The sequence below is a fragment of the Schistocerca nitens genome, chromosome 1 (assembly GCF_023898315.1).
Source record: "Schistocerca nitens isolate TAMUIC-IGC-003100 chromosome 1, iqSchNite1.1, whole genome shotgun sequence".
Lineage (NCBI taxonomy): Eukaryota > Metazoa > Arthropoda > Insecta > Orthoptera > Acrididae > Schistocerca > Schistocerca nitens.
This window is the reverse complement of record NC_064614.1, coordinates 1,052,048,031-1,052,075,437: the sequence shown is the minus strand read 5'-3', so window position 1 is coordinate 1,052,075,437 and position 27,407 is coordinate 1,052,048,031. Positions and strand designations below refer to the sequence as shown.

The 27,407-nt window shown below is 43.7% G+C and overlaps 1 protein-coding gene across 2 annotated transcripts in view; it reads left to right on the top strand.

Annotated features, from left to right (window-relative positions):
• Positions 1–908: 908 nt before the first annotated feature.
• LOC126238059 (ecdysone-induced protein 75B-like) overlaps positions 909–27,407 on the top strand; it is a 626,856-nt gene continuing 600,357 nt past the window's right edge. For both annotated transcript variants that reach the window (XM_049947766.1, XM_049947765.1), the window contains exon 1: positions 909–1,132. In XM_049947766.1, the coding sequence (XP_049803723.1) occupies positions 1,072–1,132 (61 nt within the window). In that variant the 5' untranslated portion in view covers positions 909–1,071. The remainder of the gene's footprint in view (positions 1,133–27,407) is intronic.

Below are 27,407 nucleotides of genomic sequence, written 5' to 3'. Positions count from 1 at the left end.
CAAAAGTTTCGCTAAATGTTAATACGTAGCAACAATTTTACAGCTAGAAAATAAAAAATAACCCATTGAAGATAGCACAAAATGTGATGAAATATGTGTGGGTACACAAAACAGAAAAAAGGGTCTTGCATAAGGCGGAATTCCTCTTATTATTTCGTGGCAAACACGAACATAACAAGAACTGCTACACCCCAAGATGATTAGATTAATAACACGTTGGTGCTGTTTGGACACATTTGCTAGTAATATCGCCACGTTTCACGTTTACCGCACGCACTTCGGAAAGACATGACAGCCATACTAACCCTTCTTTACATGTCGGTGCTTATATACCTGCGTCGGAGTAGCGCGACGTTGCATATACACTGCAGTAACTTCTTGATCACCCCCTTATATTTACCCCGATACTCCGGTGATGTGTAATAATAGCCCTCATAATAGCAAGGTTGTCAAAAAATTGAAAAATGTATCTAAATTACATTATAATTCCCGTGACAGTATCTCGCCCTTTATGTATACAGCAAGTTTCCGCAGAAGCATTTGCATGACGACGCTGTCGTATTGTCAAACCAGTTCCTCTGGAGATAAGTAACAGCTGAGTACGGAAGAAGCAATCGTTAGGAAAAAACTAATCCCAAGAGTTATAATGTTAAAACTCATCTTTCTAAGTCGCCTCTACAAAATCGAGACATGTGTAATAGGAATAGTTAAACAACCCCTACTCTTCACTCGTGACGTCTCTTCGAGCAGGTAGTACTTCTGCGCGTAACATTCGAGCGCCAACGCTGCAAGGTGGCAGCGACGGCGGCGTCGCCGTGGTGACGCCACTGTTGTCGCTCCCAGCATGCCCCGCGCGCCACTATAAGCGCGCGGACGCTCCGTCGCGTCTCCAGTGCGCGTCTGCACGCCCAGCGCGAGACAGCGGTAGACGGGCTGCTGTCACGTTGCGCACACGCCTCGCATGGCGCTTCTGTCGAGTCGCGCGACGGCCACGGCGCGTCTCGCCTGAGTGTTCGTACGTCACAGGCTGGAATGTAGTGTAGCGTTCGCAGCCGGCTCCACACAGTCAACATGAAGTTCCCTTTGTCGTCATTCGTTCTGCAACTAGCCGCTGTTTATCTCTCTTGCTTTGGTGAGTTCCTTTTACAGCTTCAACGTGGCGCTATGTTATGAGTTACTTCAATAATGCGGTAATTGCGCGAAATTCACGCAAGCCAAGTGTGTAAAGCTTCAATGTGTCACGTCACTGACAACGTGATTACAGTCCCACTAAAAACTATTTCAGCTTCTGTACACTGCTTTTCGTCTATTTTGAGAATACTTCAGCATGGGAACAACGGCTTAATTTCGCAAATTTAAAAAAATAGAGATCGGAAAATGTTTTTTAAGACTCGTTCTTCTAATTTGATATTGTTCTTACAACGGATTGTTTTTTAACAAGCTAGCCAAAGTGGGTCTTTAATGGTAGTATTGTGGACCACAGTATTCTCAACAGTTTTGCCGGTGTGGATTAACAGTAGTGAGCACCGCAAATGCGAGCAAAACTGTATCCCACTGAAAACAATTGCTTCTTCCTGTTAACCTTCGTAATAGTAATTTTTCAGGTATGTGTTAACGACGATGAATGCCACTTTTATGTTATTTTGAAAACCCTCTCCTTTTTTTCGTACTTATTTTCAAGACTCTTGAATATGCTAACAAGAACATTGTTTAAATTCGTGCTTTCTAATTTGACTTGCGGTATTTAGCTTAGGAACACTATTGTACCGTAGCTCTAAAAGCCAGTTTTCCTAATCCCTTTGATTGCCAAAAATTTTTGTTGAGGGATCTCATTAAAGCATTCGCACAACTTATTTCGAGTATAAAATGGAACGGAAGGGAGAATCATACCAACAAATAAAGCCTGGTCTTAGTGAACGATGTGTGCTATTGCACCAGTTTTTCATTCGCGTATGTTTATTGAAACACGTTATTAAGCTATACTGCAAAGTTTTACATAAGCAGTGTGGGTTCATTCATTTTATAACATAACGTGAACATATAATCGGTTACTGTTATATCGAGTATAACAAGCCTGAATAATTATATGCCAACTGCTGCTTTCGATGCACTGATTCAAAGAGCGAGTATTAAATTGATAGTGATAACCATTTAGTAGTCAAAAACTAAAGTCACTCCACTGATGAAGAACTTTCGAAGAAAGTGCAACCTTCTAGCTGTGACTGTAAATCTTATTGCAATAGGTATGGCACAGAAACTTTATCAGGTGTGAACGGTACTTGTCCACCTTTTGTCTCGCTTATACACAAATATTCTTAACTTGTACCTCATCTTTAACAGCAACTTGTGTCAGTGGAAAAGTGTAGGTAGCGAACAAGCGAACACACTAGACGCTCTTGATTAAAGCACACTCCTCTCTCTCTCTCTCTCTCTCCCACACACACACACACACACACACACACACACACACACACTAGCAAAAAACAAATACTGGAACGCACTAGTAAGCACGCACTTGTTCGCAACATCACGAAAATTTTGTACAAGTAATTGATTAGCCAATAGAGCTTATGACAAAGAAACCTTCCGCAAACTAATTACGGACTATAAATTATTATTATACGAAAATGTCTCTCTCTAAATGACGCTACAGCGTGGTACTATTCTACTACATTATAACATTTTACCAAGTCAGGTAAATATCAAAGTGAACCAGCGCTTACACAGATATCCCACTATAATTATATAATTTTTGGAACAATATATAACTCAGAAGTAGAGGTTAGTACATCAGGACGGTTACTTCAAGTTTAAAATCGCATCAGTTTCTCTGGTACACCTAAGTCCTGTCAGGACATTAATCAGGCTTTCAAGAACGACACAATTTTACTTTTAGCCTCTGACACTGTGAATCAAAAACGTGCTCATCGTTACCCATACTTTACAGGAAAGAATTTTTTAATTTTCTTAGCTTCCTTTTTATTACAGTTTATTATATTTCTCAGCGAATGAATTATAATTAATTTTACGCAGTAATGCCAAGCAAAAATGCGTACCGGATTAATAGCTGATCTGGCCTGTTTATAGTTCTGTCTTGAAATATTCAGGGAACCGAGAAATGGTTCGTTCAGAACATGTTCAGTCATTTTCCGTTACACTTGCTGAAACTGATAGGCTGCTGCCTGAAAAGATTTTCGTAGGGTCATGTGAATTTGTGTACTGCACCGTTAAGATTTTAAAATTACTTCTCGTATAAGACGCAGTACCTCAGTTTTACCATCGAGCCCTCCTCTGGATCATTTCACAACGAACGCTGCCATTACTGCGCGATTCATAGTTCCACATCCATTTCGAGAGACAAAGCTACTTTGGTAGATTAAAATCGACAATCACACAAGTTCCGTTTTCCTACACAGAATCATTATACACTCGTGAGCAGCTGTATGAATGGAAAAAAATCATATGTTACGTACACGTAGCAAAATAAAACACGATGAATGTGACTCTCTTGTGAAAACATGAAAAAAGGCAGAGTTCAGGTGTGCAATTAAAGGGCCACTGATCTGCATATCATGAGCTGACCGGTTGCAAAGATAGTGTAATGCATTAATATTAGCAGAATAGTAATGTATAGACGTCATTTTGTTTGTAATTACTTTTAATGAACTCTTTTGAGATAGTAACATTTTTTTGGGATAGCGGCATCCGTTAAATGCACTTGACATTATCTCAGACAAAATTTTCTTTTTCTGTCTTGTAAAGCGTACCGCACTCTTTTCTGAGTTCGTAGGTTTGATGTTTTTCTGACTGATTTCAGTATGTTTGCCGCGGGGACACTTTTCGTCTGTTTCTGAGCAAGAATTCTGGATACTACACTCGAGAGACAAAGCTACTTTGAACAAAGTCAACCAAAATAAAAGTTGTTTATTATAATTTTTACTTCTGAAATCAAGATAAATTATAAGACACTACGAGAGTAGAAGGGGTTCATCATTACAGAGACATAGGGGCTAAATTTAGCAAAAAGAAAGAATGACGTGTTAGAAATCCACTAGCTAAGGCGACATTAGGTATTTCCCCCGACGTTATTGAAGAAAAACCTTGTCAGGACATACGTCTCATGCATTAATATTGTGTGTCGCGGCCGAAGTTCCAAGTTCGACTTTAGACTGGTCTTCAGTTTTCGTCACGAGACGCTTTGGAAGCGGCGCATATCATCTCACAAAGAAATAAATCTTCGTTGTGGCAACGGACGTACCTTGGTGTACGGTGTCGACTGGGCGTGCTGTCTGGTCAGCATTGATTGTTATGAATGACGTGTATCGTTAGCAGTACACGACTTTATATTACGCACATAATGTTTAATGTACTGTGGCAGGATCTGAATAACGGTATAACCATACTAATGCACCTTCCGTACTGATGCTTGATGTTGTCATAGAATTACTGTACTCATTTTTCATAATAAAGAAATATGGATACCGATATTAACATTACTAAATATACGAATTGTGCAACGCCTGTCTAATTATCATGTTTCTTGAACAAGTAGCTACAATGTTTCGTTTATTTCCCAAATATGTTTCATCTAATACATTTTTACCGTTACAAGCGGAGTTTCTCCGGAAATTTATTTGTGTAGCTCATCAGTGAGTGGAAATATATACATTAAACTAAGTTCGTTGTTTTGTAATTGCCTGTAGCTGTAACCGTGCATACTGTAAACGCACTTCATTAAGGTCCTTCATCAAGAAATACGAAGTTGGTTTTGCGGTTTCAAAAGTCCCAAGAAACCTTAAGCTCTTTGTATTTTGTTGTTGAAATGGACTGCAGTTAGACGTTTAAGAGTTCAATGAGTGGCACAGTTGTACCGATTTGTGTGTACTGCATCTTCTCAGAACTTAATTTTCGTCCATACGCCTTGAGCCAACTATTGAAATTCGAAATATTTAATTAGCATCACTAGCTTCGTACACGGTGAAGCGCCCTATTTCTTAAAGCTCTGCAATTTTTCCTTACCTGTTGCACTGTTTTCAGAATGCATATCAGTTAGTATTCCACCGAGGGTAAGCGCCACTACTGTATGTCCCTATCACATTCTCTAACTTACTGTTAATATTTTGAGAAACTTTTTCAAATTCGTGCTTCAGATCTAGCCGGAAAAGTAGTTGTTTAGTTCATAGTTGAAGGAAAAAGCACTTGGACTGCGTCACAATTTACAGCCCTACACTAAGGCCGCCCCTACAGCACTCTGTTTCTTCAGCCAAGGGCGGTTCTGCTCTGGCTCGCCCGAGAGGGAGGACGAAATTTATGGTGGAGCGGCTGTTGCTTCTTGGTAAGCCGCAGGGTCTAAGACCTGTTGCTGGGAGACAGTACCGTACCACGTCGAGTTGCTGTCAGAACTCATAATAATTCTTTTATTCTGTCCTCACATATCGCAGCGCAACGCAGTCTCGCGACATTAGGTATAAATATATAGCTTCTTACGTCCGGATACAAGTTCGCAGCGTTGTTAATCTGTTAGTCGTTGGCTAAAATTTCCTAGAATATCATTTTTCATAGGTTCTTGTGATCCTTTTCCGGTATACGTTACGTAACATCTGCTGCAAAGTAAGGAAATTTCTGTTTTAACTGTATTATCTATGCGGACTTTACGACTATTTCGTAGCTAACGTAAGCTTGAAGAGTAGCTACGATTATTCACTTCCGTCACTTCTATATCAAAACATATTTCATTGAGTTAGCTCAACTGTCTTAAAGCATTACTGAGTCATTCACCTAAAGTTATGACGGAAAATAACAAACCTCTGCTTCTTTATTTCTAAAACAACCTTGTGACACTTTGTTGGAGTTGGATCTGTCAGTATGTAGAAATCAGTATTTGTGGCAATCTATATTCCAACTGCAGAACAGCCTTACAGTTGAGAAGAAACATCCATCTGATTATAATAATTTTTCTTCTAAACATTTCTGTTACTAGTCTACAAAACTAGCACTGTGACTGATAGCTATCTGAAAGATCCCTGACATCATCATCATCGGTATTATCATCATCGCGTTCACCATCTTTGTTCAACGGTTAGGCTAGACACTCTGTTTCTGTTCATAATCGTTTTCTTGACCTTCCAAGGTCCTTTCTGCTGGTTCGTCAATATCACCATGTTTTCATAGGGAGCCGGTTTGACGACATAGATACTGCAGCGTTCTCCGTAATCCTTTGTTATACCCGGTACACTTTGTAATATTAATTCCTCGCGCATGTCACTGTGTCTTTTGAGTACTATTTTACAGTTCGAAGGAACCACGAATGGTTCAAATGGCTCTGAGCGCTATGGCACTTAACATATGAGGTCATCAGTCCCCTAGAACTTAGAACTACTTAAACCAAACAAACCTAAGGATATCACACACATCCATGCCCGAGGCAGGATTCGAACCTGCGACGGTAGCGGTCGCGCGGTTCCAGACTGAAGCGCCTAGAACCGCTCAGCCACAGTGGCCGGCCGAAGGAACCACATATCAGTGGGCTGCACGACAAATGCATTTGCAAGTGTTAATTGTTCACTTCCGTGTAGCAGTTTTTGAAATGCTCTTGATTTGCAAAATTTTATCCTGGTTTCTTTCCTTGCTATATTATTCAGGAATTTTTGCTTTCTACCATACGTATGATTAAACTTAGTAGTCTTCACCATGTTATCAGTATCTCTATTAATAGTTAACATGCATCCTAGGTTTCTGAAGTCCGCTGCTACTTAGAGGATATGAGCTTCTAGCACTACTTTCGATCAAACACGGCCTTTGTCTAGAAAGACTGTAACGTTTACTATACCTTTAGGTAATGAAAATCTAAAATAACAAAAGAATAGGTGTAATACATACATTGTCCTTTCAAAGTCACTTTCAGTTCCTTGTGTACTTTCTTCGCCATTTGAAAGAAATTTTTCGATTGTGTAACTATTTAGACAGGACTCGGTTGTAACTTGATACTCCCAGTCCATCAGAATGTTATCTGTGTAAATATTAAAAACTATGGGGGATTCTCAGTAACCTTATTCCACTGATTTTTTATGTACAATTACTTTTATTATATAGTCATTATAGTAATTATGATACTGTAGCAGAGACTCTAGCGTGCTACAACCACTTCCGTGGGATACGTCCTGTTTTGAATTATCACCTGTAGTAGTTGTAGAAAACTGCATATACATATAGTTTTACAACAAAGTCTCACACAGATACCATCTGTTAAAACATGACCTTCCTGAGGTTATATAATACGTATGTCAGCGTCTTGAGGTTCTTCATTGGCGTGTAAGTGTCGCCAGCCCAGCTACTTTTGCTGTGCGTGACGATATGGAATAGCGTTAGAACTGAATACAGGACGGTGAGAACTTCTTTTTAACAGCTAGTTCATAGTTTAGGATTTGGATTCTTATTTCTTGGACGAGGCGGCGTCACACAGCTATGTTAATTGCCTTTTCACCAATGCGTTACCACAGGAAACATTTGTCTCACTACTGCTCACGATTCTGTTCTATACGCCTTATCGTTCTACACCGAAAAGAAAGAGAAACCCCAGGCACGCAATTATCAGTTGATTTTTATGATACCAGGAGTTTTGGAATCTAACGAACACTGAATCTAGCGGCAACCTCATTATTTTTTACTAACGATCTCACTCGAAACACTCACAGAAAAAGGTTTCTAGCTGTCTGATGGTTGGTATTTAAAGAAACCCCAGTTTTCACGAAGATTTTCGTCATTTTCGTGTACCAAATAACTACAGTTTGACAGCCACATCTGCCGTCATGGCCCCACTGGTGGATAACATCTTTATTCATGCCACAGGATCGAATACAATATAAATTCCACGAAGAGCTTCATCAAGTTTAAACTAAGCCTGTATTGTCATATTTTAAATTATATCGTTCATTGGAAACGTTATCGAGGAGTATTACGTGTTTTCCTCTATTTCAGTTACAATTTCTCTAACGTACTGTGAGATTAAGTTATTGATTATTGAGTTACTCTGTATATCTCGCTATATTACGATGGAAATTCCTATTTGGATTTTCGATGTACATTGTTCATAGTGAATTACACAGTAAGGGAACAACCTCTGTTTTAGAGAATCGCCGAAACATTTTTGAATGTACGCTATTGAAGCTAGATTATTGCACATCGCGCACAACATTACTAGACGCAGGTATCTGTACTGTACAATACATCGCGAGCAGATTTTCCGCTAACCTAAATCTTTGCGAGTTGTGCCTGTATAGTAGAAGCAGTTTGTGTTTGCCCAGGTGAATGTAATCTTCAGGTTTGAATTCTTGTTCTCGTTTAAATATCAACTCTACATGTAACCAACCAGGACATGGTATTTCGGGAAGCTTTGAAATTTTCCTGACACACGAAGAGCAAAAAACGTGTAGCATGAGGCTCATGACGGAAAATTTGCTAACGAACTAACCAGTCCCCTGTTTATGAAACTTTATGCAGATGTTCATTCTATAACAGGTACTAAGTAGTAAACTTTGATTATATTTCGAACTGATGTCCTTCACCAATATCAATATAAGGCATTACGTCCACGGGAACGTATACACCGTCTTATTTGTTGTGTCACGGAAGCAAACAGGTTCTGAATGTCAGTTTGAGGAATATCTAAAACATATAATATGTCAGTTCATGAAGGATAGTGCCTAGAGACGGGTATGATATTATAATTATACGTCTTCCCATCAAATCCCAGACGAGCGCTCTGGATGATAAATCGAAAAACAGGCAATACAGTCGAGTATCCGTTATATTCCACAACGCAATTTTGATGTGAGCTACAGCGTGAGGTTTTGCTTTATCCTATTGAAGTATGCCATTTCGTACCAAGGTCATGAGGGGCATGAATACAGAATTTATCATTCTTATCACAAATTGGCGAGTGTTCACGCTCCCTTCAACCTGTCATACCTCCCCACACCATAATTTCACGAACTTAAGTATAATGGGTCCCGAGGATAACTGAATCCTTAAGGACACTCTGGTGTCGCTATAATCGCCAATTAAAGAAACTAGTCTCATCTCTGAACATCACAGAACGCCGGTCAATGTCCCACTTCACTATGGTTCCACGTCATAAATGCCTTTGTTATCTGTGGTGTGGCGTCAGCGGCAAGCGTCCCATGGCGACTTGACCCCTGAACACACCATCCACTAACCTCTTCCAGACAGTTCGTAGTGACATTATATTTGTGTGCATTTCACCTGCCGTCATCCGTCCATACGTAAGAGCCGTTGGAACAACACCGTCATCTTCCCATTATGTAGTCCATCTAGGAGGTCCCTTGCCTATTCTCCTTTCCAACACTGTCTCCTCATCCTTCGTACTGAATTCGTTACACAACAGCGAACAGTTTGTGAAGTAAGTGGCTATAGTGCTCCTATGTCCCGTATCTCTGTGATTTCACATTTCTTAAGTTGCAAAATGGTTCAAATGGCTCTGAGCACTATGGGACTTCTGAGGTCATCAGTCCCCTAGAACATAGAACTACTTAAACCTAACTAACCTAAGGACATTACACACATTCATGCCCGAGGCAGGATTCGAACCTGCGACCGCGACAGTCGCGCGGTTCCAGTCTGTAGCGCCTAGAACCACTCGGCCACTCCGGCCGGCCTCAAGTTGCAAAAGCCGGCGATCAGATGAATGCGTACGTCCTTCGAGCATGCTATGTTGAGATCTTCAACGGAAAAGTTTCGAATTTCCGCTAACTTTCGACACTTTCAACAGCAATCATGAACTCATGCGATTCGTAACGAGCAGGAATAGTTTTTTTTCTACTAAAAATACTGTAAATTAGCTGACGTAAGAATGAAATTTTAATCGAGATATCCTAGAGGCATGTAAATAAGGGAAAAACAATTTGGTAGCGTTCAGTCAAGGTATTCATATTGTAACACTTTCCATTTTGTGAGTGTACGTGGTGTAACCTATAGTTTTGATTATCACGTAGAAAAAATAAAGGTTTAGCGATTATAAGTGGCAATGCTGTTCCATGTCCTTTACATACTGCCGCTTCAGTGCTACACATTATTCCCAACGGTGGGTGACTTACCAGACACCTTGATTGTTTACTCCGTCCGAACAGCCCTCAGATGGTCCAACGGTACCACCCACCCGTTGTGTCAATCCTCAGCCGATAGGTGACGGATGCGGATGTGGAGGGGTGTGTGGGCAGCACACCACTCTGCCGGTCGTTAACAGTTTTCGAGGTCAGGGCCGCTACTTCTCAGTCAGGAAGCTCTTTAGTTGGCTGAGTGCATCCTGCTTGACACTAGCGTTCGTCAGACCCAGACGCTCACACATCCAAGTGCTAGCCAATCCCGATAGCGTTTAACGTCCATGATCTCACGGGAACCGGTGTTACTACTGTGGCGCAAAACCGTTGGCTTGACTGCATAAGTCTGCAGTTTTGCTGTTCTACTTAAGTGCGATTTAGAAAATGACTTCGTCGGTAATCTGGAAATACCTGATACGCGATGGTTTCTTCATCCTGGGAAAGAGGATGAAGCTACTGAGTGCTATGTCGGCAGAAGACGGGGGTGGAGCAAAATTGGATTATCACAGGAAACAACCTGTGTAAAATGAACTGGAGCAATATCGTGAAGCAATAACAACTAATACATGCTGTCCCTCCATGGCTTCAGTAGCCCCCTGTTACAGCGTCAAGAGATTTCAGTACAGTGCTCCTGTCATGTTTTCCACGTTTCGAGCCTGATCAGCTACCGCCATCCCACAGCAATCCTGAAAATCGCTCGGCATCACTTTGTCCGGTTATGGTTGGGTCTTCACATATTTGTAGCGGTGGTGAATGCGTATCTTCAAAACGTCGTACAAGATATTACTTTCCGTTTTTCCCACTTTTTTCTTTGATTGTGATATGGCAGTCTTACAGCACTCAGCCCATCACTTACCTTGCGATTCCCGGTTTTTCACAGAGATTTGATCTGTCACTTGTTCATTCAGACTTCTCTCTGCACACTGTAAGCGTCTGCACCGACAAGGCACTGTGTCTTACGATGGTAAATTCTTTTCGTACACTTCCAACACTTCAGTACGTGTTGGTTTAGTCGTTCTCCTTTAGAGACGGAAAACAGTTCAATACACGACAATCCACTTCATCGTTGGGTTGCACCATATCGTTTTTGTTCCTCTAGTGGCGTAATAGAGATATGTGGGGTGACGATTCTGATTGTACGAAGACTACAGACATTTTCCTGCGAACAGACGTAGACTTAATTGACTAAACGCCTTACATGAGCGGTCGCCGTAACTACTTCGGCTTTCCGAGCACGCTTCACGTCCAACCCAAATTAGCAACTTATCGTTTAGCATTTTCCGTCCAGTACCCACAGAGGTCGACATGACCGAAAGGTCAGACACCACACATACATATATGTCCAACCTGACGGCAATTAATGAATATTCAGTGCAGATGCCCTCTTCGTCCAACCTCTTGCGGGAATCAGCATGAGTCCGCAAGCATCGAGGGAAATTTGGGTTCGAGTGCCAGTGTGGCAGAAATTTCCACTTTCCGCCACTGAATTTATTTCAAGCCCCAATTTACGGCTAATGTTCAGATATAAATACGTGATGAAGCTGGGGGATCAGACATAAATGGTGACAGCTCTTTTGGACATGTCAGAAAGAAGCGACCCTACACATATAAAAAAATTATTTCTAATGCTGAAAATTAAAACGTTATTACTACCTGCCTTACATTCCGAAAATGTTTAATAGGTCATACGAAACTGCAGATCTGGTAAAACAATGGTAGGGTAGCAAAGTCCTTTTTATGAACTGGCCGCTTTTTTATCTGAATGACAGATTGACCCAGATTCGTAGTTCTTCGATAATGCAAGTCTATTCAGAGCCTGTTGTTGTTCCATTACAAGTTGGAGAAGACATTGTGAACGGAATAATAGGTTATGCCAACGGTCACTCAGTGCTGTGGTAACATTAATTGCATTAGATCGCAGAAGTCATAGCTTATGACAATCTAGTGTTTCTGTACTTTGGTCACAAGGTTGCATTATGACAAACGTACTTCCTTCAGACAATTCATCGCGTGAGTTGGTGCGATTTTATAAGAAACTAGAGCTCGATTTACTTTCACGATAGTTAATATCTACTTCCGGCGATCCAAATTTAGTTTTTCTGTGGTTACCATAAACTGTATAAGGTTGAGGCCCTAAGGGTTCCTTTACAAAACTCACATCCTATTTCCTTTTCGAATCCGAGATTATGATTCTTACCTAATGAACTCATTGTCGGCGTAATCTTCCTGCTTTTTTTTTTTTTTTTTTTTTTTCAGACACACCGAAATGCTGCAGCCTAGGACATCTTGATACACACTGATACTGCGAGGTGCCGGGGCTAGTAGTGTATTTATCACTAAATTCTACTAGAATCCACATGTGTAAATCATGCTCTAAGCCCCCCCTATTCTAACTCCGACTTTTGCTGTTGCACAAGGATAAAACAAATACGCGAACTGACTCTAATCAACCCTGCTAGTGGAGTACAAGAGAGTTTGGCACCTGCAATAATTTAATTTGATAAATAAGTTAAATAAACAAAGGTTTCATTAGCATAGTGAGGAATGATAGGGTTGCTCTATTGATTAACAGAAAGAAAGTTCTGTCCAAAATAACAATATGATTTATTAAGATTAAACCCAGAATAGTAAAAGAGACACAGGAAATATAAAACATCAAATTGGCTAAAATTGGAGATTCATACAAACACAGTAAAGGTGAAGTTGTCCCTAACTTAGATCGTGAGGTTTAAGACGAAGTGGTATGTGGAGCCAATTCCTTTCCACTCAAATCTCAAGAGAGACACACAGCTAACCCAATAGTAATTGCTGCTACTCGAAACTGAACAAAGTTAGAAAAGGATGAACAGGCGCGCTCTGCTGAACTCTGATTATCACCTAGGAAAATCCCTATCTGCCGGTGCTGCGGACGTACATTACCAACAGTCTTCTTATCTCCCAGAACATGATCTGGCGTACCGCAGGCGAGGGCTGGTTGCTCCGACGTCCTCGACCGAAAGGCGACTGCCGACTACCCAGAGCACCCGTACAGGCCGAACACCGAACATTCCCGCCCCCACGACAGTGGCCGTGGTTACGTTCCAATCAGCAACTCGAAAACCGGCGGAAATTCCACTCCATTGCCGGAGCACTACCTTTCCACCAATGGAGATACTTGGCGCCAATTTCTGTGCTGATTTTGCAGAAAGTGCGGGAATTTTCCCGCCGCAACTGCGTGGGTACACAAGTCATTCCCACGCCTCGCTGGTAGCCCGCCAGAAAGTGTTTTCGCAAAGTTTCTCTGAAGTAACGGAACCTCTAGCCCAGCCGCTACTTCACACCCCAGCGGGCGTGTCTCTTGACAATGTCGGCGTCTGAAAAGCATTCACTCGACTGCCTCACACACGTCGGCTTAACTCTCTCCCGTTCCACAGAGCCCGCCTGTCACCGGCCCACCCGGGTGACGAGAGACGCTGCGTGGGAAGTACGCGTGTTAAGGAAAAGCAACCCTCCACCGCATGCAACTAGAGAGGAGAATCGTAAGATAGAAATATGAGAGGGGGCTCATGCCACCTCTCATTGCCCCTACGCCATTTTAGATTGTAATTGGTGAGCGGTTGGCTCACTTAGGAGCAAGGTAGTGAGTCAATCGCCCAAGAACAATCTTACAAAGTGACTCCACATACCGCACTCTATAAAAAAGATCATTGCAACTGAAAAATGCAACTCATAGAGGGAGGATTATTTATGATGTAGCCAACTTCACCTTCTCTATGTGATGCGGTTTTCGCGATCAAAGTACTCCTTTCCAGAAGCAATGTAATATGACCAAGCCAGGACTGGTTCCTGTTGATGATTCAGACACCCAACACACGCCAGCTACACAGTATGTCACGAATATCCAAGTACAATTCCTTGGTGATTCATCTGTGACAAAAACGAGCAGCACGCTAAATCCCCAACCAGCACATTAGCATGGTAGGCTTTTATGCCCTCATTTCTCTCGTCTAGGGCACCATTAGAGTCAAATGCTCACAGGTTCACCCCGACTTGCAAGACAACGATACCGGCGCAGCTCTGCAAAAACTATACTGCCCATATTCACCCTCGAAATCACGCAATATACCACAATCTTGCAGTGCACTGACGCGTGCCTGCAAGCATTGGTATGAACGACTCACGAACTGGTTGTGGCCGCTATGGAGCGTATCACGACTTCTCAGAACGCTTCTAAGAGCACGTTCTTGTATGCACCCGTTTGTGCGACATCTCGTCACTCATCATTATCCCTCAACATGGACACCAGATAGGAAGGGACAAAAACATTGCTCATGAAAAGGTAGTGTCTCCTACTCCATCGACATTGGAGATCGCGAACATAAACAAAAAGAGGATAGCAGCAGTAAATTCTTATGCAAGACAACGCAGCGTGTTAATACTTTAACAATCTTAATCTATTAATGTAACGATTATTGTTCCCCGAAAAAAGGTTCATATCTTTGCCTATTCTACTATGTACATTTCTTACACTACTACTATTCTACGAACTCCTTTATGTGAGAGAAGTGGTGGAGTCCTATGGACTAGCGTCAATCCCTTCTTAGACTCCCCCTCCTCTGACGTGCATTAGGATTTGGAGGTCTAATTTCAATCTCCTGGTTCTCCTGTTGTCCTTGATTTCGCTCCCTCCAATTACGGTCGCTTTGCCGTTCGTCATTCCTCCTGTCCCAGATTGCTTGTCTGGATTGACCCTGTTCCCTGACGTTCTGGTTTCCGTGTCTCTGGTTTCCATAACCTTGAATAGCGTAACCTTGATCTCGGTAACCCTGGTTTCCTAACTGACCAGTGCGATTATCCGATCTGTTGTCGTCTTCCCTTGCTGGCCCGTGGTATTTGTTATTTTGCGCCTTCTTCCTGTCCTTTGCGTCTTGTTTATCGAAGACTACTTCGAGTTCGCGCAGTAGACTCTTGAATGCATCTATGTCAGATCCACACTTCCCGACAAGTGTCTGTTGATACCTAACTGGCAATTTCGAAAAGCAAAATTTAATAATTTCTCCGTTGCTGTATGGACTATCTAAAAACTGATTCTTCTTGAGTAAATCATCAAAAAATTTGGTTGCGCTCTTATGCCCGGACACTTCCAGTTCAGGACAAAATATTATTTCCTCTTTAATCCTGTCTTGCGTTTCCTTTGACCAGTAGGTCCGCAGGAATGCACCAACAAATTCCTGATAAGTCCGACACGTCGCTGCCACGCCCCGCATCTTTTCCGCGGCTTGGCCTTCGATGTGTCCACACATGAATTCTAATTTGGCCTGGGTTGGCCATGACGACGGTAATGAATTAGTAAATTGCATCACCCAGCTCTTCGGATGCATCGACCCTCCATTATCTTTGAACTTCTGGAATTTGAGTATCGACAGGAAGTGATTGTGATCAAACTTCTGTCCGATCCTCGCACTGGTGTTGTCAGACGTTTCCGATACTTGCACGTCTGCGGAGTGTCCTGATCTATCTTGCTGATAACTGTGATGTGCTACGTCTGTATCACAGTGGAAGTGGCATTCAGCATTCACTCTTCTAAGTGGGCTGCAATTATTGGAGCTATTACTCGCTGTTTCTGCGTGTGCATTGTTTGTTCCGCACGCTGTCACTGGGCTAGAGCACGGCGGGCTTTTCCTCGGAGACACAATCCTGTGTGCTCCATCATTGGTATCCGAACGCGCAGTGCTCGTGTGCCCATTTCGCTCTAGTTTTGCTATCCGACTCTCTACTTCTTTCATTCGTTTCGTGATGTTCGTAACCGCAATATTACCTTGAGTCTTTAAGGCCGCTAGGGATTTCGAGTGGACTTGTGTCGCACGTCGCAAGCGCCCTGCGAGTTTAAGAGTTACTCTTGCGATTTTCATTGCCCCTGTTGCTGCAGTTTTGGCTAGGCCTGCTACTTTTTGTGCTACCATTGACATTTGTTTTGCTTCTCCACATTCTTTCTTTATTGTTAATAATTCCCCACGAATTGCCCCTATATGCGAGATTATTGCCTCAGTGTCCCTCTTACGCTGTTCGTCAGCTTCTTCCTTCTCCTTCTTACGTTGTTTCTCCTCTTCTTCCTTCTCCTTCTTACGTTGTTTCTCCTCTTCTTCCTTCTCCTTCTTACGTTGTTTCTCCTCTTCTTCCTTCTCCTTTTTACGTTGTTTCTCCTCTTCTTCCTTCTCCCTCTTACGCTGTTCGTCAGCTTCTTCCTGCTTCTTACGCTGTTCGTCAGCTTCTTCTTTCATTGATCGTAGGAAGCTCAGTATTGGGTTTACGTCATCTTCTTGATCCTCTTCAAACATGGGCGATGTAACTCTGGACACCTGGGCGCTAGAGCTCTGACGTGACCGAGCTGGCCTCTGTCTGCACTCGTTCGTTTGACTATAAACTTCTGCTACCGTCTCGACCTGTGTGCCTGTCTCTGTTTCATCCTCTACTTCACTATCATAATCACGGCCGCAACGCTGCTCTGAGATCGCGTCCAAATCACCTTCCTCATCAATGCCCCTGGCGTCCTGTCCTGCTAAAAATGTGCCCATCTCATCTCCGAACCTATTCCCGTCAGTAAACTGCCCCTTATCCATTATGCTATCCTCTTTTGTTTTAGCTTCGCCCGATAATAGTCGTGCCTTACTTCTCGTTATCATTCATAAAAACAAATTCATCTAAAATGCACAATAAAATTAATCTACTCCATATATTTTTTACACATAAACATAAAATTTCAACAACGCTGTTCCAACGCTGTAATCACAAACACAATTTGATGTGGTACAGAAACCGCACACAAATCCGACAAAGTGCGATGCGGTACAGACACCACATCAGCGAAACACAAAAAAAACAATGAACAAAAAATATATACACTGAAAACAAAAACTGTAGTCATGCGCCGCTACTTAAAACTAAACGCGGAACTACCAAAAAAAACTTGGGTATTAATCATTAAAAAAAATAGAGAGAAAAAAAATTGAATGTTCCTACTAAGAATCCTGTTTGTTTATCAGAGATTCACAGGAAAGATCCGAGGCCAAGGGTCGCCATATTATGCGAGGTGCCGGGGCTAGTAGTGTATTTATCACTAAATTCTACTAGAATCCACATGTGTAAATCATGCTCTAAGCCCCCCCTATTCTAACTCCGACTTTTGCTGTTGCACAAGGATAAAACAAATACGCGAACTGACTCTAATCAACCCTGCTAGTGGAGTACAAGAGAGTTTGGCACCTGCAATAATTTAATTTGATAAATAAGTTAAATAAACAAAGGTTTCATTAGCATAGTGAGGAATGATAGGGTTGCTCTATTGATTAACAGAAAGAAAGTTCTGTCCAAAATAACAATATGATTTATTAAGATTAAACCCAGAATAGTAAAAGAGACACAGGAAATATAAAACATCAAATTGGCTAAAATTGGAGATTCATACAAACACAGTAAAGGTGAAGTTGTCCCTAACTTAGATCGTGAGGTTTAAGACGAAGTGGTATGTGGAGCCAATTCCTTTCCACTCAAATCTCAAGAGAGACACACAGCTAACCCAATAGTAATTGCTGCTACTCGAAACTGAACAAAGTTAGAAAAGGATGAACAGGCGCGCTCTGCTGAACTCTGATTATCACCTAGGAAAATCCCTATCTGCCGGTGCTGCGGACGTACATTACCAACAGTCTTCTTATCTCCCAGAACACGATCTGGCGTACCGCAGGCGAGGGCTGGTTGCTCCGACGTCCTCGACCGAAAGGCGACTGCCGACTACCCAGAGCACCCGTACAGGCCGAACACCGAACATTCCCGCCCCCACGACAGTGGCCGTGGTTACGTTCCAATCAGCAACTCGAAAACCGGCGGAAATTCCACTCCATTGCCGGAGCACTACCTTTCCACCAATGGAGATACTTGGCGCCAATTTCTGTGCTGATTTTGCAGAAAGTGCGGGAATTTTCCCGCCGCAACTGCGTGGGTACACAAGTCATTCCCACGCCTCGCTGGTAGCCCGCCAGAAAGTGTTTTCGCAAAGTTTCTCTGAAGTAACGGAACCTCTAGCCCAGCCGCTACTTCACACCCCAGCGGGCGTGTCTCTTGACAATGTCGGCGTCTGAAAAGCATTCACTCGACTGCCTCACACACGTCGGCTTAACTCTCTCCCGTTCCACAGAGCCCGCCTGTCACCGGCCCACCCGGGTGACGAGAGACACTGCGTGGGAAGTACGCGTGTTAAGGAAAAGCAACCCTCCACCGCATGCAACTAGAGAGGAGAATCGTAAGATAGAAATATGAGAGGGGGCTCATGCCACCTCTCAATACCCACTTTCACTTTCCGTCGACGGCTTTTAAATAACAAATATTGCCGTAAGACTGAGCTTTGTAATCACACAGGACACAGGCACTACAACATCTAGGCGTAGATAATTCCTCTGCAGCTCTAATCTCTTTCTGCTGGTGCGTTGTTTTACGCTTTCTCCAAGTTAGGGTTAGTCAGCACAACACTTTCTTTATCTGGCAGTTTACAAAGACTTCATGGTATTCTGAATTCGGCGATTTTTTTTTTAAGAGTCCTAGTCTGATCCATTCATTTGCTACAGTATTGCTACGTGGGCTTCTATTTCCTGTTTCAAGTTGGAAGAATGAAATCCCTCTGTAAATTTTCTAACACAAAGCAAACTGTTAAGTCAACAGTTCGACGTTCTTTATAGTGGTCCTCTTCGGGACAGCGAAAGTGCTGGGTTCTGATAATGATGTCATGTAATATATCCATATCATTAACGTTGATCTGCATTAGGATATTGGAACAAATACTGTTTACGAGCATTATGAATTATGCTGAAGGAAGCGATTTACTGCCAGCAGCAAACACAAATTCTGTTTCTGTGAAACATAACTATCGCTTTAGTCTCACCAAGTAATGGCCGCTATCGACAAGGCGCATCAAATTCACTGTATATACCCAGATTTCCAGAAGGCCTCTGACACTGTTCCTCACAAGTGACTTCTGATCATCTTGTGTATCTACGGAGTATAGTCTAAGTTGTACAACAGGATTCGTGATATCCTGACAGAAAAGGCGATTTCTACATCTCCATGGGCACTCTGCAAATCACATTTCAGTGCCTGGCAGAGAGATCATCGAACCGCCTTCACATATCGCTATAGCACGAATACAACAAACACCTATATTTTTCCGTGCGAGCTTGTTACTATCAATGCGGACTATCTAACGTTTCCATAATCATGTAACACGGAGAAACGATAGCTGTCGTAAACAGGTTCTAACCGACAGAAACCGGATACACTGAGAACAGGTTTAAAACCTGACAGGGAAAGCTACTGCTGGTCAGTACAAGTCCATCTCAACCAGTTTATGACGGTACATTGATAAAGGTACTGTGAACACGGTACACTTGGAGTCGAGTACATTGCAAAAGACCACTGTTCACAGCAGCACATAAATCTCCACACCTCCAGAGGAGCAGACAACACTGAAACCGGGTGGTAGTTGCCTGAACGTCTGTTGTGAGATCCGACAGCCTCGATTTGGTCTCTTCTCAAATGATGCAAAGCGTCGAGTGCACCGACTGGGATTTAGGCGTTTAACACTCAGTGGGAGGAGTGTAGGATATGGTTCTGTGATATTTTGAGAGCATCTGTCGCGCAGTGACTTAGGGCTACTCATTCATGTTACCGTGCAAATGTACCTAGATGTTTATTTCCACATTCTCAGTGGCATATACATTTACATCTATACTCTGCTACCACTGTGAAATTTATGATAGACGATACATACCACTGTAACAGTTATTGGGTCTTCTTTTTCCTGTTTTCTTTTTTGCTTTTCCTTTTGTGACCAAACTGCTGATATCATCGGTCCCTAAGTCTAAACACTATTTACTCTAACTTAAACGAACTTACGCTATGGACAACACACACACACACACACACATGCCGAAGGAGGACTCGAGCCTCCGGCGAGGGGAGCCGCACGGACCGTGCAAGGCGACTTAAAGCGCGCGGCCATTGGCTCTTTCTTCCGTTCTATACACGTATGGAACGCGAGGACAATGGTTGTTTATATGCCTCTGTGTGTGTTGTAGTTACCGTAATCTAGTTATTAATCATCATTTAGAAATACTGCTACAAGCCCCTACATATCGCTCCCACCGGGATGGTGAGAACAAGATTACATTAAACCATCATTTAAGGTCGTTTCTTGAAACTGTATTAGTTGACTTTCTCGGGAAAGTTTCCGTTATCTCGAAAGGTCTGTCATTTCAGTTCTTTCTACTTTTCTGTGACTGTTTTCCACAGGTTCAAGAAACATATGACTATTCGTACCGCCCTGATATGTATACTTTCAATACACCTACTAGCCTATTAGGTACATGTTCCAGACATTTGAACCGTATTCTAGGATGGATCGCACGAGTGATTTGTAAGCAGCCTCTTTTGTAAACTGATTGCATTTCCCTGATATTCCACCAAGCAAAAGAAATCTGCTACCTGATTCACCTATGACTGAGCCTATGTTATCGTTCCATTTCATGTCCCTACCAACTGTTACATCAAGGTATTTATATGAGTTTACAGAGTCCAGCTGATAATCAGTGATATTATATTTGTAGGATACTACGCTGTTTCGTGTTTTGAAGTGTACAGTTTTTCATTACTGAACACTTAAGCAATTTGCCAAACGTTGCACCTCATAGAAATGTTATCAAGGCCTGACTCAACATTTTTATAGATCCGTTCGGACTCTACTTCACTTTAGATAACTGCATCGGTTGCGTAAATTCTAAGGTTACCGTTACCATTGTCCCAAGGTCATTAATGTATTTCGTGAGCATCAAGGGACCCAACACGCTTCCATGGACTACACCCAAAGTCACTTCCATATCTGTATATGTTTCTCCATCCAATATAAAACGTGGTTACCTTCTACCAAGAACTCTTCGATACAGCCACAGATTTCACATATTTTGTGTGATACCACATAAGATAGTACCTTTGTTAAAACACATAGGTGAGGTACTGAGTCAAAACAGAGAAACAGGGCACCTACCTGAGTGCCTTGACACATAACTTTCAGTTTGCCATTTGAGAGAAGTGCGAGTTTGGTTTCACATCAACTTGGTTTTCGAAATACTTTTAGGATGGCAAGGACGAGGTGGATCTGTTCGGGATACCTAGTTATGTATGAGCTCAGAGTACATTACAAGGTTCTACACTACAGGCCACTAAAATTGCTACACCAAGAAGAAATGCAGATGATAAACGGGTATTCATTGGACAAATACATTATACTAGAACTGACATGTGATTAAATTTTCACACAGTGTGGGTACATAGATCCTGAGAAATCAGTACCCAAAACAACCACCTCTGGTGGTAATAACGGCCTTCATACGCCTGGGCATTGAGTCAAACAGAGCGTGTACAGGTACAGCTGCCCATGTAGCTTCAGCACGATACCAGAGTTCATTAAGAGTAGTGACTGGTGTATTGTGACGTACACGTTGCTCGGCTACCATTGCCCAGACGTTTTTAATTGGTAGGAGATCTGGAGAATGTGCTGGCCAGGACAGCAGTCGGACATTTTCTGTATCCAGAAAGGCCCGTACAGGACCTGCTACATGCGGTCGTGCAGTATCCTGCTGAAGTGTAGGGTTTCGCAGGGATCGAATGAAGGGTAGAGCCACGGGTCGTAACACATCTGAAATGTAACGTCCACTGTTCAAAGTGCCGTCATTGCGAACAAGAGGTGACCGAGACGTGTAACCAATGGCACCCCATACCATCAAGCCGGATGATTACCCTCCTGAACCCACCGATTCCATTCTGCTAACAGTGATTGGATCTCGACCAAAGCGAGCAGCAGTGTCGCGATACGATAAACCACAATCGCGATAGGCTAGAATCCGACCTTTATCAAAGTCGGAAAAGTGATGGTACGCATTTCTCCTCCTTACACGAGGCATCACAACAAAGTTTCACCAGGCAACGCCGGTCAGCTACTGTTTGTGTGTGAGAAATCGGTTGGAAACTCTGGTCATGTCAGCACGTTTTAGGTATCGCCACCGGCTCTGAAAAGCTAATCATTTGCATATCTCAAGATATTCTTCCTGTCGGTTAAATTTAGCGTCTGTAGCACGTTATCTTCGTGGTGTAGCAATTTTAACGGCCAGTAGTGTGTAACAAATGGATGTCGAACCCACTTGACGATGCGTTTCTCTTTCTTTAACATGTTCTAGAGCTTGCTTTGGCCACTCCCGTTTGCCAGGATGACAAAAGCCGTGTTCACAGGGATGCACGCACACGTTCCAGGATCGACGAGTACTCACGCACTCTATCGTACCTTGAATGGCCCGCAAAACCACCCGATATTAATCCAACGGAAAATGTCTAGGACTGTTTCGAACACACTGCAGTATCGTATTTAACGGTCGACAATGTGCAAGTGACTTTCAATGAAAATGGCTCCCCTACACAGAAATATACCGGATAATCAAAAAGTCAGTATAAATTTGAATACTTAATAAACCACGGATTAATGTAGACAGCGAGGTCATAATTGACAAACATGCTTGGAATGACATGGTGTTTTATTAGAACCAAAAAGAAACTAAGTTCACAAAATGTCCGACATATGGCGCTGGAGAGCAAAACGTCAGCGACTGCGCATGACAATCGTGTATAAAAGGAGCTGTAATGAGAGAGAGAATCAGATGTGCCAGCAGTCGCAGCTTGTTGGCGTTACCTGAAAAGGCGTTTTAACGAAGCTGTATTATCAGAATGGGGAATGTGCTAGTTCAGCGTTACGATCCTATCGCCATAGGAAGGGGATTCGAACGGGTAAAGGTCCGTTGACAAATGCAGCTGTGGCAAGAATGGTTTCGAAGTTCGAAGCCACGGGTTGTTTAGACGATAGACCCAGTAGTGGCCGACCGAGCGCAAGGCGTAATGCTGCTGAGACAATTCAGGAAGAAATAGAGACTGTAGCGGGTTCGTCTATGCACGGGGAAGTCAGCGCTCGTGCAGTCGCACGTCGCACCTGCGTTCCATACACTACTGTTTGGTTGGGACTTAGGCGTACCCACCGATGCTCTCCATATAAAATCCATCGGTATCATGAACTGTTACCTGGCGATTTAGTGAAGCGGAGGGCATTTGCGGTGTGGGCGTTTCAATACATGGTGGAAGATGACGATTGGTTGAGTAACGTGTTGTGGACCGACGAAGCTCATTTCACGCTTCGAGGGACTGTCAACGCCCACAACTGCAGAATTTAGACTACCGAAAATCCTAGAACTGTTGTGGAAACTCCATTGCACGACGAGAAAGTCACGGATTGGGTTGGATTTACCACATCTACCGTTATCGGGCGTTGTTTCTTCGAGGAATTGCGTGATTCTGGTTTTGTAACTCCTACCGTGACGGGTGAGAGGTTCGCCGATATGTTACAGAATCGCATCATTCCCAGCCTGGCTGAGAAACACCTGCTGAGAAGTACGATGGTTATGCAGGATGTTGCTCCACCCCTTATTGCTAGACGCGTGAAAGATCTCTTGCGCGCGTCGTTTGGTGATGATTGTGTGCTCAGCCGCCACTTTCGTCATTCTTGGCCTCCCAGGTCCCCAGACCTCAGTCCGTGCGATTATTGGCTTTGCGGTTACCTGAAGTGGCAAGTGTATCGTGATCGACCGACATCTCTAGGGATGCTGAAAGGCAACATCTGACGCCAGTGCCTCACCATAACTCCGGACATGCTTTACAGTGCTGTTCACAACATTATTCCTCGACTACAGCTATTGTTGAGGAATGATGGTGGACATATTGAGCATTTCCTGTAAAGAACATCATCTTTGCTTTGTGTTACTTTGTTATGCTAATTATTGCTATTCTGATCAGATGAAGCGCCATATGTCGGACATTTTTTGAACTTTTGTATTTTTTTGGTTCTAATAAAACCTCATGTCATTCCAAGCATGTGTGTCAATTTGTACATCTCTATCTACATTATTCAGTGATTTATTCAGTTTTCAAATCTATACTGACTTTTTGATCACCCGGTACATAATAGACGTACGAGCGCAGGTTGTAAACACATGGCTGACTGCGTATGGAAGTTTGGGTGTGGCCGTGAAGCGTGCTAGGATAGCCTAATGGTAAGGCTACCGCTCGCGATAAGCGGGAAATCCGAGTTCGAGTACCAGTACTGCACAAATTTTCATTGTCGTCATGCCATTATACAGCTGACAGTTATCCATATTTCCAACTGCAAATACGTTTCAAGTTCTGAATAGCGTGCGAAATGTAGCAATAAACGTTGCCCCACTTTGGTAGCCCTTATCTGCAACGAATACCTTTAGCTGGAGATGCGTACCTGAAATGAAATTATCGTTTGGCATTGTTGGCCGGGAGACCCCATGCGGGGTGTTCGGCCGCCGAAATTGCAAGTCCTTTTTAGCTGACGCCACTTCGGCTACTTTGCGAGTCAATGATGATGAAAGACACACAACACCCAGTCATCACGAGGCAGAGAAAGTCCGCGACCCCGCCGGGAATCGAACTAGGGACCCCGTGCGCGGGAAGCGATAACGCTACCGCAAGACCACGAGCTGCGTACCTGAAGAATGTTTAGGTGTGCCATCCACTTCGGACTGAGGCCGCTATCAGCGATTAAAGGCGGTGTTGCACGGTACTAGCCTCATAACTGCTGGAGGGGAGGAGCGGGTGACTACTTTTTCGTCCGTTATGTATAGTTGTTGTACTGTAACAAATTCAGCCGGCTTAATACACGAAAAAATTTACCTTAATTGTCACAATATCGTCACTGCACGACGGAGGCGGTTTCAATCAGCGCGACGGGCGTTAATAAGAGCGCCCGCGTGGTTGTGAGGGCTACGCCCCGTTGGATTAGCCGCGCCCCTGAGCTGCCGGCCCGCCGGCCATGAAATATTCATGCGCGGGGTTAGGCCCGCTGTATCAGGGCCCCGCGCCACGCCGGCGCAAGTTTCCGGCTTCCCCGCTGCCCTTCCTTCCCCACACGCGTCCTGATTCCGTCCCGCCTGCACCACCACCCGCCCCTCCTACCCCATTCCCCCCCCCCTCCCGCCACTGCTCACGCCTCTGTGACCCTTCCGTCCGGGAACAGGTGCCAGGGTTGCGGTGAGCCACAAGCCACAAAAACTGCCGGCATCACACAAGTTCTCTCCCTTCTGCTTCGAAGTCCCCCCCCCCCCCATTGTTTTTAATTCCGAGAACTTTCTTCACTGGCAAAGTACTTTGACTCTCACTCTGCGCTTTGTTGTTCTTCTGGTGGCACCTGAAGTTTCTTCTTACATATAGAATCTAACAGTTGCTCACAGACTGTCATTTCTTTTCAATGGTTACGTAATAAGATTACGACGAAATGAATACCCTTAGCTGCACACATGCGTTGATGTAAGTCAACGGGGACAGTTGAAAATGTGTGCCAAGACCGGGACTCGAACCCGGGATCTCCTGCTTACCTGGCAGACGCTCTATCCATCTCTTTTTTTCTTCTTTTTATCTCATTTAGTTCTATATTGTTCGTGGAATTAGTTCGGGGCGCACATCCGATGACACCCGATTAGGTTCCTCGTTGATCCGTTCACTCAGTCTTTTTACGAGGGCTGCCCAGAAAGTAAGTTACGATTGATCGCGAAATGAAAATCACAGTGAAAATCAAAATGTTTCATTTGTAACAGTTAGCTACACCTTTCAGCTAATTCTCTACGTAGTCGCCGTTCTGACTCAGACATTCGTCGTAGCGTTGTACCAACTTTCCAATACCCTCATCATAGAAGGCAGCCGCCAGTGCTTTCCGCCAATTCTCTACGCTGGCCTAAAGCTCGTTGTCTGTGCCAAAGTGTTGTCTTCATAGCCAGCGGTTCGTTTGAGCAGAGATGAAACTCAGTGGGAGACAATTACGGGCTGTATTGTGGGTAACCAAACATTTCCAATTGAAACGATGCAGGAACATCTTCATTGCCCCTGCAGAATGAGGCTGAGAATTGTCTTGAAGAAGAAACGCACGACAGTTATGTAATGTTGGTTGCATAGCTTCAGGGGAAAATTCTCACCAGGCCCTCGTACTAAGCGGGAGACACTATCGTCTGTAACATCTTTACGCGCTCACTAAGAGCTCAGGAATGGAAAGAGCGACATAATTCTACCTAGAGTCATACTAGAGACACTGCCCAACACATCTTTGCAAAGCTTTATCGGATTTTCATAGTCGTTTCCATTTCGCGACCGATCGTAACTTACTTTCCGGACAGCCCTCGTATTACAGAGAGTAGCTAACCCTCTGACCGAACACTCTGAGCTATCGTGCCGGCGATTCATCTGAGCCATCGAGGACACAGATGATAGTGCGATTGCAGGGACTTACCTCTGGCGGGCCTCCTGTGAGACCCACATACGCAACTTATTGTCCCACACTATATTCATAGTGCCCCTGCCCATCATAGGCAACGGCCTTGCCGCAATGGATACACCAGTTCCCGTGAGATCACCGAAGTTAAGCGCTGTCGGGCGTGGGCGGTACTTGGATGAGTGAGCGTCCAGCCGCCGTGAGCTGTTGCCATTTTTCGGGGTGCACTCAGCCTCGTGATGCCAATTGAGGAGCTACTCGAGCGAATAGTAGCGGCTCCGGTCATAGAAAACCATCATAACGACCGGGAGAGCGGTGTGCTGACCACACGCCCCTCCTATCCGCATCCTCAACTGAGGATGAAACGGCGGTCGGGTGGTCCCGATGGGCCACTTGTGGCCTGAAGACGGAGTGAGTGCCTGCCCATCATACTCTTTACTCGCGGCTTTACTGCCGATTCCTGTAAGCGGTACAGCCTGGAGCCGCGCGACCGCTACGCTAGCAGGTTCGAATCCTTCCTCTGGTGTGTGATGTCCTTAGGTTCGTTAGGTTTAAGTAGTTCTAAGTTCTAGGGGACTGATGGCCTCAGAATTTAAGTCCCATAGAGCTCAGAGCCATTTGAACCATTTTTTTTTTTTTTATTCCCGTAAGAGTTCGAGCACTGTTTGTGCATCCGCACGGAAGCAGATGGTGAAATGGCCGGTGAGCCTTAACCATATGTATATATATGAAGATGTTATCTGTTCTTTCGAAAATGTCCGAATTACGCAATAGTCGGGCGATGTGGCAGCGAGGTTTGAGGTACCGTGTCACGGATTGTGCAGCCCCTCCCTCCGGAGATTCCAGTTCTCCCTCGGGCATATGTGTGTGTGTGTTTGAGTGTG